The sequence below is a fragment of the Solanum dulcamara genome, chromosome 6, assembly GCF_947179165.1.
Source record: "Solanum dulcamara chromosome 6, daSolDulc1.2, whole genome shotgun sequence".
Lineage (NCBI taxonomy): Eukaryota > Viridiplantae > Streptophyta > Magnoliopsida > Solanales > Solanaceae > Solanum > Solanum dulcamara.
Genome location: NC_077242.1, coordinates 79,567,248 through 79,580,997, shown reverse-complemented (window position 1 = coordinate 79,580,997; position 13,750 = coordinate 79,567,248). Strand labels below are relative to the sequence as shown.

At 34.7% G+C, this 13,750-nt stretch overlaps 1 protein-coding gene across 1 annotated transcript; it reads right to left on the bottom strand.

Annotated features, from left to right (window-relative positions):
* Positions 1–1,655: 1,655 nt before the first annotated feature.
* LOC129891653 (uncharacterized) lies at positions 1,656–12,158 on the bottom strand. Its single transcript, XM_055967085.1, has 11 exons — positions 11,974–12,158; positions 11,732–11,793; positions 8,892–9,028; positions 6,931–6,989; positions 6,594–6,617; positions 5,840–5,922; positions 5,665–5,729; positions 5,443–5,492; positions 2,467–2,568; positions 2,181–2,240; positions 1,656–2,021 (listed from the first exon to the last, which is right to left on the bottom strand). The coding sequence occupies exons 1-11, from the start codon at positions 11,974–11,976 to the stop codon at positions 1,887–1,889; spliced, it is 780 nt and encodes a 259-aa protein (XP_055823060.1). The 5' UTR covers positions 11,977–12,158; the 3' UTR covers positions 1,656–1,886.
* Between the last annotated feature and the right edge of the window lie 1,592 nt (positions 12,159–13,750).

The following is a 13,750-nucleotide window of genomic DNA, read 5'->3' as shown; positions in this document are numbered from 1 at the left end:
GTTTGTGATTAACAGAGAAATTTTAAACTTGCAAGTTTTGTGGAAATGTATATTTTTACTGTCTTTATTAATATTGTTAAAGATATTTATGTGCATTTCTTAAATTTAGAGCAAGAATTCATTCATGTATTACATTTTATTAGATGCTATATTATCTTAATTTGTTTTACATAATTTAACATTTCCTATTTTGCAAACAAATAACTAAAAGTTAAATAAAAAGAATCAGTTGATATTGTTGTGTTTGTATAGAGAAACATATATTTAGCTATTTTAGCATTTTAGAGCAAGAGTTCATTCATATATTACATTTTATTAGATACTATATTATCTTAATTTGTTTTACATAATTTAACATTTCCTATTTTGCGAATAAATAACTAAAAGTTAAATAAAAAGAATTAGTTGATATTGTTGTATTTGTATAGAGAAACATATATTTGAAATAATTCTCTTTTTTTGGATGTAAAATTAAGCTCTATATATAAACATATTAATCAATTCAAGGTCTACCATATTTACAAAAATTTAATGCAATAAATAGTTATCAACATGAAATTAGGCATGCTCAAATTTTATATAGTAATAGGGGATAAATGTGCTTTCCCAAAATTAGTTATTTTAAAACTTATGTATATAGATTTGAGTCTCGGTTAATATATACTTGACAAGGAGCAGGAAGGTTGATGCATAGGCGCATCAGCTGGTACTGGAGCTGAGATTACAACCTTCTTGGCACCACCCATGCACCATGAATATATGGAGTGTCTAATATAATTGTCTTGTAAATTAATTAAGGTTTGCTTGCAGAGCAGGCCACGTCATGATGTTGTTTGGTGGTTCATGATGAAGCGCTTGGTATTGTTGAGGGTTTAATTTAATAATAATGACAAGTGTACGTGCATGCAAATTCATTAAGATTGGCGAGGAGCAGAACATCATGATCCCTAGTTCAACTTGTTAGAGCTGTGTATTTGCTTCTCTCAATCTGCCGTAATAATTATTGAACCTTCTTCCTCAATCACTTTAAAATAGCATCCAAGCAGTTCCCTGGTTAATTTTATCTACGACCATTCTCGTGTAGCAATATCTACACTTGAACAAGTTGATGTGAACTAAGAAGATGCAACGGTTATCTGCAGTTGGACAATAAAATTCATCTTCTGCAAATCTATGCCAAGAGTGTTTTTCAGCTTCGTATTAGAGGGCTCCTCTCTCTGCGGCCGTGATCCCCATTCCAAGAAAAGAAATTTTAGTTGGAAATATAAAATGCAGAGAAACTTATCATAATCTTGTGGTATCATATAATCGTGGACTATTCTGTTGGACCTTTTTTTTAATTCAGCAGTAATCGAGTGTTGGACCTCATAGAGCACATGGCCTTAGTTGCAGCGACCAAATGAAATACAGGAATAACAGCCAGATGATGTTGCAAAATTTAGTGCAAACAAAAGTAGTATTTGGCATAGCTATGGGATGTTAATGCACTGCTTTGGTTTACATTTCAGAGTGCAATTGAGTTCAAGAACCTAGTGATACGGGTTACTCCAACAACTCATTTCTTTTTGTTACTTTCTATTTTGGATGATCAACCAGAGGAGACAAATAATAGAATATGGAAGTTAGCTCGAGACTCTTACATTGTTAGACAAGTGTCAGGAAATAACATTGGCTCCTCCATTTTTTTGCTTCTCCTGGGGCTCATCCCATGTACAAGTCCTTAATTTGTCCAAGAAATCCAAATCAGTCAACAATAACTTTGCATTTAGAGTAGTCATGACTCATGTCCTTGCGTATTTTGTACATGAATTTGTTCTTGAAAACTGGAAACAGTTCAAACACCAAACAATAACATTACACAGCACGGTAGCAACTGGGGTAAACCATCAGCATTTCTGGCTCCAATCACTCATTTGACCAATTTGGACGATATTATTTTCAGTCAAGTACTCAACAAATTCATCTATAAGATATGGCCAAGCTCCTTCAGCATCATAATTTGATAACGCAGGGTCCACATTCTGCATTGATAATCACAAATGTCAACTTAGGTAATATATACTGATGTAAAACTTTAACATGAAGACAGAAGCGAGAGATGGAAGGTGGGGAGGTGGTAATGGATGCATGGTGGGTGACTTCAAAAGCTAATACTCTAAAGTAGATGAAGAGTAACTTACCCTTGCAAATTCTAGGAGCTGAGACCAAGTATCCCGTGAAATAGCCTTGTTATGCCTTGCCTGAATTACGTGGGGAAGATCAAAGTAGGGAGTACAGGTGAGTTATGGCATCCTCTTTAAGCAGACACTCACTTCTAAGAACAGATCAGATTAAGTTTGTGGTAATAAAGACCAAAGATAGATACAGAAGCAGAAACAAAGGGAAAGAGAGAAATCATTTGCAGACAAGCACTTCAACAGAATCCAGTGAACAACAAAATTCAGCACTTCCTGTCCTTTCTACTACCTGCAGAAACTGACACCAATGCTCAACCAATGGCCAGTCCTTTTCAGCAAACAGCAATTGCCACATCCCAATAGCCGTGTCCAAGGCCAAAGATTTCTGACCCTGAAATTTCAGAAGATGAGGTTCTTATCTAAAAAATGATACTGTACTCCCACTCCCTTCCAATAACAAAGTAGGATTACAAAGGCAAACTGGAGAAACTTCAGAAATTCTCCTCCCAAAACACCACAATTTAATAATTTAGATATCAGGCTCAATACCGAGAGCTTCCTGGTTGAAGAAAGCAGTATGCAGAACTAATACAAAGTAACGAAGAGCAGAAAACAAAAAAAGTTGCTGCAAATTGGATTTGAGATTTTTCATTTTGCAGTTTTGATCTTCTCAGCTATCTGTTACAGAGTTGTTTTAACTTTATACAGTTTCTTTCTTTACGTGAAGGACTGCAAACATGAGCCTTTTTTGTAAACATCTCTGACTGACCAATATTTGTTTTCCATTTTCCCCTTCACCATCATTGAGGTAAAGAGAAAACTTCATACAGGCAGCACTATTTCTCATATATGTTAACCCTGCAGTTCTCATCTACCAGCATATACCTCATTGCATATCACATCACCCGGAATTGAAATATTTTAAAGTAGAATAAACATCTTCACAATGCCAAATCAGAAGGGTGTTAAAATGACCACAGGTATGGGGCACATTTGCCAATCTTAGATATCCAACTTTTCCATCCAAAAACATTGGAGAAAGAATTTACGGATAATCCATCCAGGGCTCCAATATCTAACTTCAGATGACATAAAAAAAGACAACTATAGAACCCAAGGGTGTGGCCTAGTGGTCAATGAAGTGGTTGAGAGCCATGAGGTCTCAAGTTCGAATCCCAACAGAGACCAAAAAGACACTAGGTGATTCTTCTCATCTACCCTAGCCTTGGTGAGCAGAGTTACCTGGTAGCTGTTGCTGATCAAAGGTGCCAGGTATCCCGTGGAATTAGTCGAGGTGCGCAAAAGTGGCTCGTACACCACGGTCATAAAAAAAAAACATGTTCAGCATTGGCAATGGAGGGAAAGTAGATCTATGGAATGAATTATTTATCCAAGAGCTCAAGGAAATGTTAGTTGAATAAGCAAACCTTTATACTTTTTGTTGGTTACTAGCAAGACATAAGCTTTAAGCCTTTAACATTGACCAAAAAGTCATTTTTCTTCCTTGCTTTGTCTTGGGCAAGCATGCATTGACATGCCGTGCACGTATAACATTTAAAACTTTTAAAGCAGTTTTCAAAGAAATAGATCTCATATTGTGTCTTTTCTCACCAAAAAAGGGAAAAAGAAAATAAACGGTTAAAGCCGTGTGTGGTTAATGACAATTTTCCTTTGGAATTCAAAAGTATTTGAGAATTGTGACAGCCCTAGAAAAGGTGGATTGGTTTGTTTTAGATCCTCTTATGCCTCTGAACCCACATCAAGAGTTAAAAGCAATCATACCAGCCCTTACGGAAGAAGGTAATCAGAAAGAAATATGGTATGGATGGAAGATGGACTACCAAAGTGAGCAATAGTCCTTATGGAGTTGGTCTCTGGAAATCCATAAGGAACTTGTGGCCAAAATTGCTACCAAAAGCCATGTTCAGCGTTGGTAATGGAGGGAAAGTAGATCTATGGAATGATAAATGGATAGAGCAAGGCCCCCTAAAGCAGCTCTATCCAGACATATACTCCCTCAATCAACAACAAAACTCAACAATTGAAATGATTTCAGATGAACAGGGGTGGAACTTGAGTTTCAGAAGAGCTCTAAATGACTGGGAAATTGATAGACTAGCAAGCTTTTTTGAAACTTTAGAACACTTCAAAGGAACATCAACTGAGGCAGATTGCTTGATATGATTAAGGAATAAGCAGAAAAAATATACAGTGAAAGCAGCATACAAAGTATTCACAACCTCAAACAATCAGAGTGGGACTTGGCCTTGGAAGATGATCTGGAGGGTTAAGATCCCCCACAAAGTTGCATGCTTCTCTTGGTTGCTAGCTAGAGAAGTTGTACTCACACAAGATAAACTCATGAGGAGAGGTTTCAATCTTTGCTCAAGGTGTTTTCTCTGTGCTAAGGAAGCAGAGACAATCTCTCATCTCTTTCTTCACTGCAGCTGGACTGACCAGTTGTGGAAGATTTTCATTAACTTGAGGGGCATTAGCGGGACTATGCTGGGAAGAGTATCTGAGGTTCTGAAATGCTGGAACAGTGATACCAATCCCTCCAATCAGAAAGAGATGGAAAATTGTCCCAGCTTGCATTTGGTGGACTGTGTGGGGAGAAAGAAACCAAGTTTGTTTGAAGACAAAGCCATTAGTATACAAAAAACTAAAGAAGAAATATTTAGGGCTTTTCCTTTTTTGGTGTAAACATAGCTTAATGGAAGAGTTAGAATCAATTTATGATGTACTAGATTCCTTATGAGAAGATTAAGGACTAGGAGCTTTTTTTTTTGATCATCAGGATGTAAATATGGGGGACTACACACCCTTTGCGTAGATTGTTATTAATACACAAAAATGTTACCTGTTCAAAAAAAAAAGAGGAAAAAAAAGCCAAGAAGCCAAGTAGCTTTTGAAATACAGCCATTCATTTATTAGAATAAGTAGTATACAGGCTTAAATATCTCCAGTATTGTGGTACCAAGTTGAGAAACTTACATTGGATCTTGATTTTAACTGAAAACAGAAAAGATAAAAGAAAAAGAAATACTTCAAAATGGTCATGAAACAAGTGACTTGTTGCTGTTTCATGGATACCATTATCAATATTATTGGTATTTAACAAAATGAAATGAATGCACAAAAGAGGGATTAAAGAAGGAAGGAGGAGCCTAAATATTCTTAATTCATATTTGATCAACTCAAACAAGCAAAAACTCAAATGGCCTTCGAATTAGCAAGGGGAAGGTGAGGGATCAGTATGACTAACCTTCTCCTTTGCCCAGCTGAAAGCAAAGTTGTAAATCTCTCGAAACTTATCTGAACAAAGTAAAATAAAAAATTAAAGGTTAGAAACCTTTCATCTGATTAAACAAAATGAAATCAAATGTTCAAAGAGCTTGTATCTAGATTTAGAGTTGATATAAGAAACCATCAAACCAAGGCAAAAACATCCTTGACAACATAAAGAAAGTTCCATGTCATCACATACGTTCATCTTTCATCTCTGAACGCATAAATGGCAATTTTTCTCTGAGCTTTTCCAATGAATCTATTCTGCCATTAAGGAGACGGCTTCATTAGATCAAACATCTAACATTTGTAGCTGACAGCTTAAAAGAGATAATACTATAGAAGTCGACAGGTCTTAACCTAGCTAGGCTTACCCGAGAGATTGTAATCCACCAATGAACTCCTGCTTGGAGAATTCACACATGGTTGCAGCTTTCATGTGCCATGAAAGAACCAACTGTAATTGAATTCAATCTTTTATGTCAATCAAATATCAGGCAACTCTTAAATGTTTTTTCCCTTTTCCCTTTAATCTTTCTGTGTTTTTATTACTTGTTTGGATTATTAAATTGACCACTAAGTAGGGTGAGACTACCATCTTATTCAAAAAACATAATTGGTTGTTCGGCTTCAATTTTATAGTGATGCCATTCTTTTGGTAGTGAATCATCTGAAAACAGAGACAAGTATCGGGTTTGATTAAGTATAGGCTAATCGCATCACCATAAAATTTAAAAGCCATATGGCCCATTCTAAGCTAGCATTTGGCCATAGATTTTGAAAATTTATTTTCAAATATCTGTTTAACCATGAAATTTGATCAGATTTTCAAATCTAGTCTTCAAATATTTTATTCCAAGTAAAATACATGTCCAAACACAACATCAAATTCCAAAATTCACAACTTCAAAAGCTCAAATTTTCAAGTTTCAACTTCAAAATCTATGGTCAAATGGGAGCTTAAAGTATAATAAATGGTAGTTTCTTCAATACAATTACTTCTTCACACAAATTCTATTGACAAACATCTTCTTTGAGCCAAATCCTCCTTCCAAAATAAATCCTTAAAGGGGAATAGAGAAACAGAAATAGAAAAGCAGATAAGAGGGTAAAGTTAATAGTGCATACCATAACTATATCTTGAGGATCAACCTGACAATAAATCAAGAGAGTTAAAATTTACTCAAACATTATAAGAAATAAACTTTAACAGAAAATAGGTAGGAGAAGCTAAAAGTGCAATTTATTTACACATCATTATGTTAATACAACTTGAAATTTAGAGCAAGTTTGAAAAGGAAATTATACAACCAGCTAAAACCACAAACATTTTAACAAAATTTGTCTGACAACAATAACAGTATAATAAGTAGCCTTTTTTATTTTAATTTAAAGCTCCACCATGATGGTGGTGTGTTAGGCTTCGGCCCTTGACTCATTAGATTAATCAACTAGACTAACCCACCTGAATGTCATTGCAGAAGAGGCTAATCCCATCAGCCAAAATCATGTCAGCATACGGGTCTACAAAAGAAAAGAATGTCCATCAAAAAAAGGATGATTGGTAAGAAAATGCAAGGTGAAACACAAACCAGATGTTCCGCAATAGTCATAAAAGATGCATGTGGATGCAAATAGTCTACTTTAAATTTCCAGTAACACTCTAGGCTGTTTTTGTTTACAACCATACAACTACATAGCAAATAGTGTCCATTTCCCAAATTTGTTTTTAAGACTGTTTAGTAAAGGTCAGAATCTACATACTTGATTGATAGTCATAAGGCCAAAAATGCTTTCCCTTAATTTCTACACTCGGGACATATACAAAATCCACATAGGAGGCAACACATTCCCAACAAATAGAACCCCAATGCCTCTCTGCTGCTCAACTTTCACCAACCCACACCCCTCCACTTCTTCTCGGTGCAAACCCTTCTCTTTTTCCTTTGTTTAATCAGGTAAACAGTTATATTAATCAAAAGGCCAAAAGTGGTCGTATACAAGAAGTATACCAAAAAGTAAAGAACCTACAAAATGATATGGTTCTTTACAAAAAACACCTAGTTATTCTCTATACATCCTGGAACCATATGGGTGCACCAAAAATAAACAAGTGCTCTGAGGCTACTCCTCCACCGCCCAATGCTCATTTCTACTCCTTCGTAAGCCCTCATATCTCTCTCGCTCTCTCTCTCTCTCTCTCTCCAGATGATCCACATCAACTGCAAACTCTTCTCTTATTCCTGACACCAGCATCAACTCCTTGTCCCCTTCTTCAGCCCCAATCACCCCCAAAAATAACACCCACTTCCTCTTTCCCCTTCCATTTCAAGCACATCCTCACAGCTTCTTTAATATCCCCTTCCCCAATTGTTTCCAACAAGGAGCACCCGTCCACCTTTACTGATGATATCCTCTTCCTTTTTCACCTTCTCTTGTAACCACAAAGAACATATAGTGCTCCTCCCATTGGCAATCACAAAAGGGAACTTATGTGCGATACGCAGATCCATATACTTCAGAAGAATGGTGGGCTTCAAACAATGGCTTGAAAAGTGATCCAAACAAACGCAGTCGATTCATTTAATCTCAACTTTGAGGAGTTGGATTAATATCAGCATTGTTGTATATTGGATGTTGATATTAGTTACTTTCTTAGAAGGAATCGTGATATTATTTATCCTAATTGCAATATAATAAGATAATATAGATGACTGATAGAATAACATATTCAAACATTTCTTGAAGGAAGTATAACACTTATAACTATCTTGGACAGTCATGAGTTGAGCTCTAATTATTGGGGTTGAAATTTGAAAAGTGACGGAATTTGGGCTTCTTTATCGATTGAGTTTGGGCTAGCTTTTGCCATGGGTTAAGATGAGTTGTGCCCAAATATAACCCATTTGTAACGTAGCACATGCCCAACCCATTAAAACTTGGGTTGGACATGAGTTTGGGCTGAATTTGACACCCTTAGAGACTAGCAAGCATGGTTATGTTAAATGTCACTTTGTGCTACTTTGTCTGGCTTCTAAAGCAGATGCAGAACCCTTATGTCAAGATAATAATAGTAAGACATCCCAGGACCTCTCTCCGTAGGATATTCTTTTGTTGAGTTAGCTAAACAGGATCACCACTCATTGTTTTCAAGAACTTACACAGTTTCCTTTACTTAATATTTTGTAATTCAAACACATTTTTAATAATCTTTATGGGACTTCCAGTATTTTCACTCATTGGCATGAACGGGTACACAGACAAAAACTAATATTGAATAAAAGAACAAAGTTAAATCTGAATAGCTCAAATCTTTTGGTTCTTGATAGAGCATATCACGACTATGTAATATCAAAGAGCAAACAACAAATTGCAAAACCAAAAAAGTGGTATCTGTTTAAGAAATAGGTATGATATAAAGCTTGCCTTTGTATCTATTGTAAAGCTCCCCCAACCGCCTTGTATCAGCAGATGACTTGACTTGTGACTGGCTGTAAAATACATCAAATGCTCCTTCAAGATTCCAATCACTGACCTTCAAAGCCTGAAGAGCAACTTTTTCACTGTGTACAATATGATGATGGAGAGTTATCACTGTGTACTACACAAGCATTGCAACCTAATCCACAGAACTTTAAAAACTAAAGACTTTAAACTGCTCAAGCATAAATAACTTCGATGTTTCCCATGGAATCCAGTGACAAGAGCAAGGACATACGGCAAATAAACACTTCCAGAATTAGATATTTAGAGTTGACAGAATTAAGAAAGCGACACTCCTCCAACACAAATCAAACTCTTAAACTTTAAAATTAATTTAAAACTATGTATGGTTTTCAACACGAGCTGTAAAGCTCAAGTGTGGCGTTGCACAGATTTATGAACTAAGTTGAAGGGTGAAATTATAACTTATAAAATCCGGGGCGAAAAAGAATAACATCAAGGAACTTTATCTCGTCTTATATTGACCAATTAAATGATGCTAAAACCTTTCCTGGTGTTCCAAAATTTATATCTAGTATTTGCAAAAACACTAGGTGATTTCCTCCAGGCGGTCCAAGTATTAGTGGACAAAGTTACCTGATACCTTGCACCCAAGGGCGTTGCCTAGTAATGAAATGGGTTGAAACCCATGGGGTCTCAAGTTCAAATCCAATAGAGAAAATAGCATTAGGTGATTTTTTTTTCATTTATCCTAGCCTTGATAAACAGGGTTACTTGACACTAGTTGCTGGTGGGAGGTGGGAGGTATCCCATGAAATTAGTTGAGGTGCACACAAGGTGACCTAGACACCCAGTTATTTAAAAGTTACCCGATACCTTTACTAGTAGAAGGTAATTTTACCCCATGAAATTAGTCGAAGTGCGTGAATTGGCCCGACAACACGATGTGTTCATATGTATATATATAGAACTAGTAAACATCATTGATTCCTTAAAGTTAACCCTTTTGCAATTTGTTACTTAATTGACATTTGGCAAGAGTTATGCAAGTATTAGTTATACATGAATTAGCTATGAAGAAATTTATATATTATTTTATGCCGGAATTAGTTATGCAGAGTTTAGTTTTTTATGAATTGGTTATCCATCTTCTATTCCGCATAAAAATATACACAACTTCCCTCATAACTTACACATGTATAAATTATGCATATTTCTAAACTGCAAATCAAATACCGTATTAATTTTATACACAGTCCTAACCAACTACCAAACATAGCATTACTTAAGTAGGATCCAATACATGTATAATATCTCTCCTAACTAGCTACCAAACAACCCCTAAAATAATTATCTCCCTAAGTTTTTAGGGTTGAATTCACATTCCTCACTCCTCCCAAATGTTTGTTTGTACTGAGAATGGTTAATTAGTGATGAACTTGCGCTCTTATTATACTTAAATTCAGTTCTTAGATACATTAATGTTCAAACTAAGATTTAGATACTTTCTTAAAGACTTCAAATTAGTGTGCTCTTGCATTTCAACCAACTCTTTTCACCGTCGGTAAGGACCGATTTTTGGGTGTAATTGTTTCACACCACCAGCAATTACTTGATGCTGGTTTCATATATAAATTACCTAACTTATCACCAAAAAAAAATAGCATGCACTTTTGTGTCTAGACTATTAGCTGAGTCATATTTGCCTACAAGATCATGTCTTCAACACTAAAAAAATAAGAGAAACTTTTCTAGCAATTGGCACCAAAGAGAACCAAAGGAAATTTTCATCAAAATGATTTGGTATGTTCATTAAAAATGATCCTACTGCTATAAAACTTGCATGCCAAAAGTTTGCAGGATTTTCTTCAGGTTCGGGATCTTTAGAGTTAATTGAGTTACCCTCTTATTTGGAAAGTTTCAGAAATGAAACAAACAAGATTTGTTTCAGCTATATGATATCTAATACAATCAATGGTCCGTAGTATAAGCAACCACGGATGAAGGAGCCTAAAAATAGTTTACTAACCAGGAGTTGCAACCAACTATGATGACAACATTATTGTATTACTATGTCTGTTTTGTAGAGATTCCATTAGATCTCTTGTTCCTTGAGCACAATACCAGATGAATATCTTGTTTAAGATAAGCCAGCAATAGTTGACCTGCCTCCAGAAGATACTCAAGTCATAATTTCTCATAGGGAATGGTGCCGTTAGAACCTAATTTCAAGCATAAATCCGGGGCCATGTTATTTAGCAGAGCAGGAAGTAGATGGTATGAATCTCATATACGGAACAATGATTTTTTAAATTTCCACGATAGGCTTTGAACGTCAGGAATCTATCAGCATAGAATATGGAATCTGTTCTACATAAGTTGGTTGTGCGAAGTTTGTTTGTTCATACAAGCAGTATGATTTTGGTATCTATTGTTTGCTCCGCAAGGTAGTCAGTTCCAATCAGTTTTATTAGACAGACATGATAATCTTCAACTGCACAAAAATTGTGGCGAGAACTAGTAAGAATTGTGCCTCAGACAAACTACAAGCACTATAAGCAGATGAGCTAAAAGACACTACATTTCAGCTTCCAACAGAGTCTATAGAGTTGTGAATCTAGAAAGAGACAAACCACATGTTTCTGCTTATCGCCCTTTTTTCCTTAACAGGTTTATTTGATCGATAAATGAATTCCCTTGATTAGACAAAAGAAACTATAAGTATGAAATTGAAATTATATCTGCAACGGAGTCAGAATTCCGCTGTGAAATTAGAGCAGAGAAGTTATCGAATCAAGATACTTAGCATTTTTAAAAGATACCTTGCCCCAGTTATGGTCATAAACTGCTGAACTTTGTCCCGGCGCCCTATTCCTAGCTTGTTCTGCTAAGCAAATGAGAAAATAAGTAGACTCGCAAATATCAAGGCAATAAATAGAGAATTGATTCATTTAAATCAACTGAAAAAATATGATAAAGCAGCACTGCTTCCGAGACTATACTTGGAGAAGAACTCCAATAATTATCAAACTGAACAGAAGTCGAGCAAGCAGCTAGCACTGACCATCTTTTCGGGGGCTGATGGAAGAAAGCCAACGATCGATAACTTGCTCCCGCTAACCGGGAGAGAGATTCTGCTGCTAGGGTTTCGTCGGTGTTCCAGTCTCCCCCTCTATGCTCGACGCCCGCTCCTTTCGTCTTTCTTTTTCCCTTTAAGTTAAAGAAAACGGATTTGAACACAATCCAATGTTGCAAGGATCTAGCGTTAATTTAATCAAAAAAAAGTCTTAACCATAATTAATATCAGCTAAAATGTTTATTCAGTCAAAATTTATTATCCAAAATAATTTAATTTCAATTATTATCTTAAATGGTAATTTTGACAAATTTAATTGCTAGTATGAGTGTAGATAAGTTAGGTTGATTTGATTCTTCATTAAAACATAATTAAACCAATTAGGTGAGTTTATTGATTTTATATACATGATTACACATTATCAATACAAAATCGTATAAAAATAATCAAAATAATTTTAATAAATCAACATAATTGATTTACATATAATTACATATTATTTATACAAAATTGATACATTGCATATACATGCAACTACTTTTGTTGATTTTCTTCTAATTGTTTGTACAATTACATAAGATTTTCTTGATACAATAGATGTTTTGATATATTTACACCTATAAATGGAACCAATTTCACGAGTATGACAAAACATTTCCTGTTGGAGTGCTTGTTAACGATGTTTATTTTTATTTTTTAAAAAAATAAAAATCATCAATGCTACAATAATTAAGTCTTTCAAATTTATCATGTAGTAGCTTTAAAAAAGAAATATTAAGTATTACAAGTAGCTGAATACAAAAATTTCTATATCAACCTTCTTGAATAAAATCACCAAATCTGACATTAGTTCACAAAAACAGATAGAATTTTCGTAGTTTTTTATTGATTAATTTATATGATAGGTTAGTTTAAATTTATTATTATCATCTAGTCGCTCATAGTAATATTTTATTTGTTGCATCACTTAGTAAAATCACTACTGCTTTAATTTATTTATGTACACCTTATGAATTTAATTAACATATTTGGCTACATGGGATTAAAAATATTACTAAGAGCCCGTTTAGATGAGTTTTAAGTTGGTCAAAACCAATTTAAAGCCCCTTTTTAGCTTTTGAACGTGTTTGTCTAATGCTAATTTTAAGTCATAAAATTCTTAAAGTCAGTCAAAAATGGAAAGTTAGAATTCCTAACTTTTTTTTTCTAAGTGCTTAAAGTCATTTTCTTTGACCATGAAAATTACTTTTATATCCATTATATTTTAACTAAATTCCCAAACTACCCTTTTTATTCTTTTAACCCTAAAATTCACATCATTTTCCTCATTTAAACACTTTTATCCAAACACTCAACTGTTTATTTATAAAAATAACTTTCAACACTTCAAAGTTCTAAAAGCACTTCATATATAAAAGTTATTTTTCTTAAGTCCATCCAAACGGGCTCTAACAAATTTGGATGGCTTAAATATGGTAAGGTTGTTGATGTTCTATTTTAAAAAAGGAAAAAATAATCACCCCAAACAGAAATGTATTGCTGGATTTATAGAATTGTCTCTCTTTGGTAGAATTGGGTTGATATGTGATTCGAATTGACTTATAAAAAATCTTGTTAAAATATTTTTATTTTATTTTTTTCAATTTGATATAGACCCTTGTGGTCGGGCCCTTCCCCGGACCCTGTGCATAGCGGGAGCTTAAGTGCACCAGGCTGCCCTTTTTTTATGTTATAAATAGTCAAAATAAAAAATAATAATTTTATT

Bases quoted from the DNA above. Each gene is read 5' to 3' on its own strand.
- LOC129891653 (XM_055967085.1), bottom strand. The intron at 6,618-6,930 runs GTGGGTTAGTCT...ATTTATTGTCAG, and splicing joins TCTTCTGCAATGACATTCAG to GTTGATCCTCAAGATATAGT. The intron at 2,241-2,466 runs GTAGTAGAAAGG...CACGTAATTCAG, and splicing joins ATTGGTGTCAGTTTCTGCAG to GCAAGGCATAACAAGGCTAT.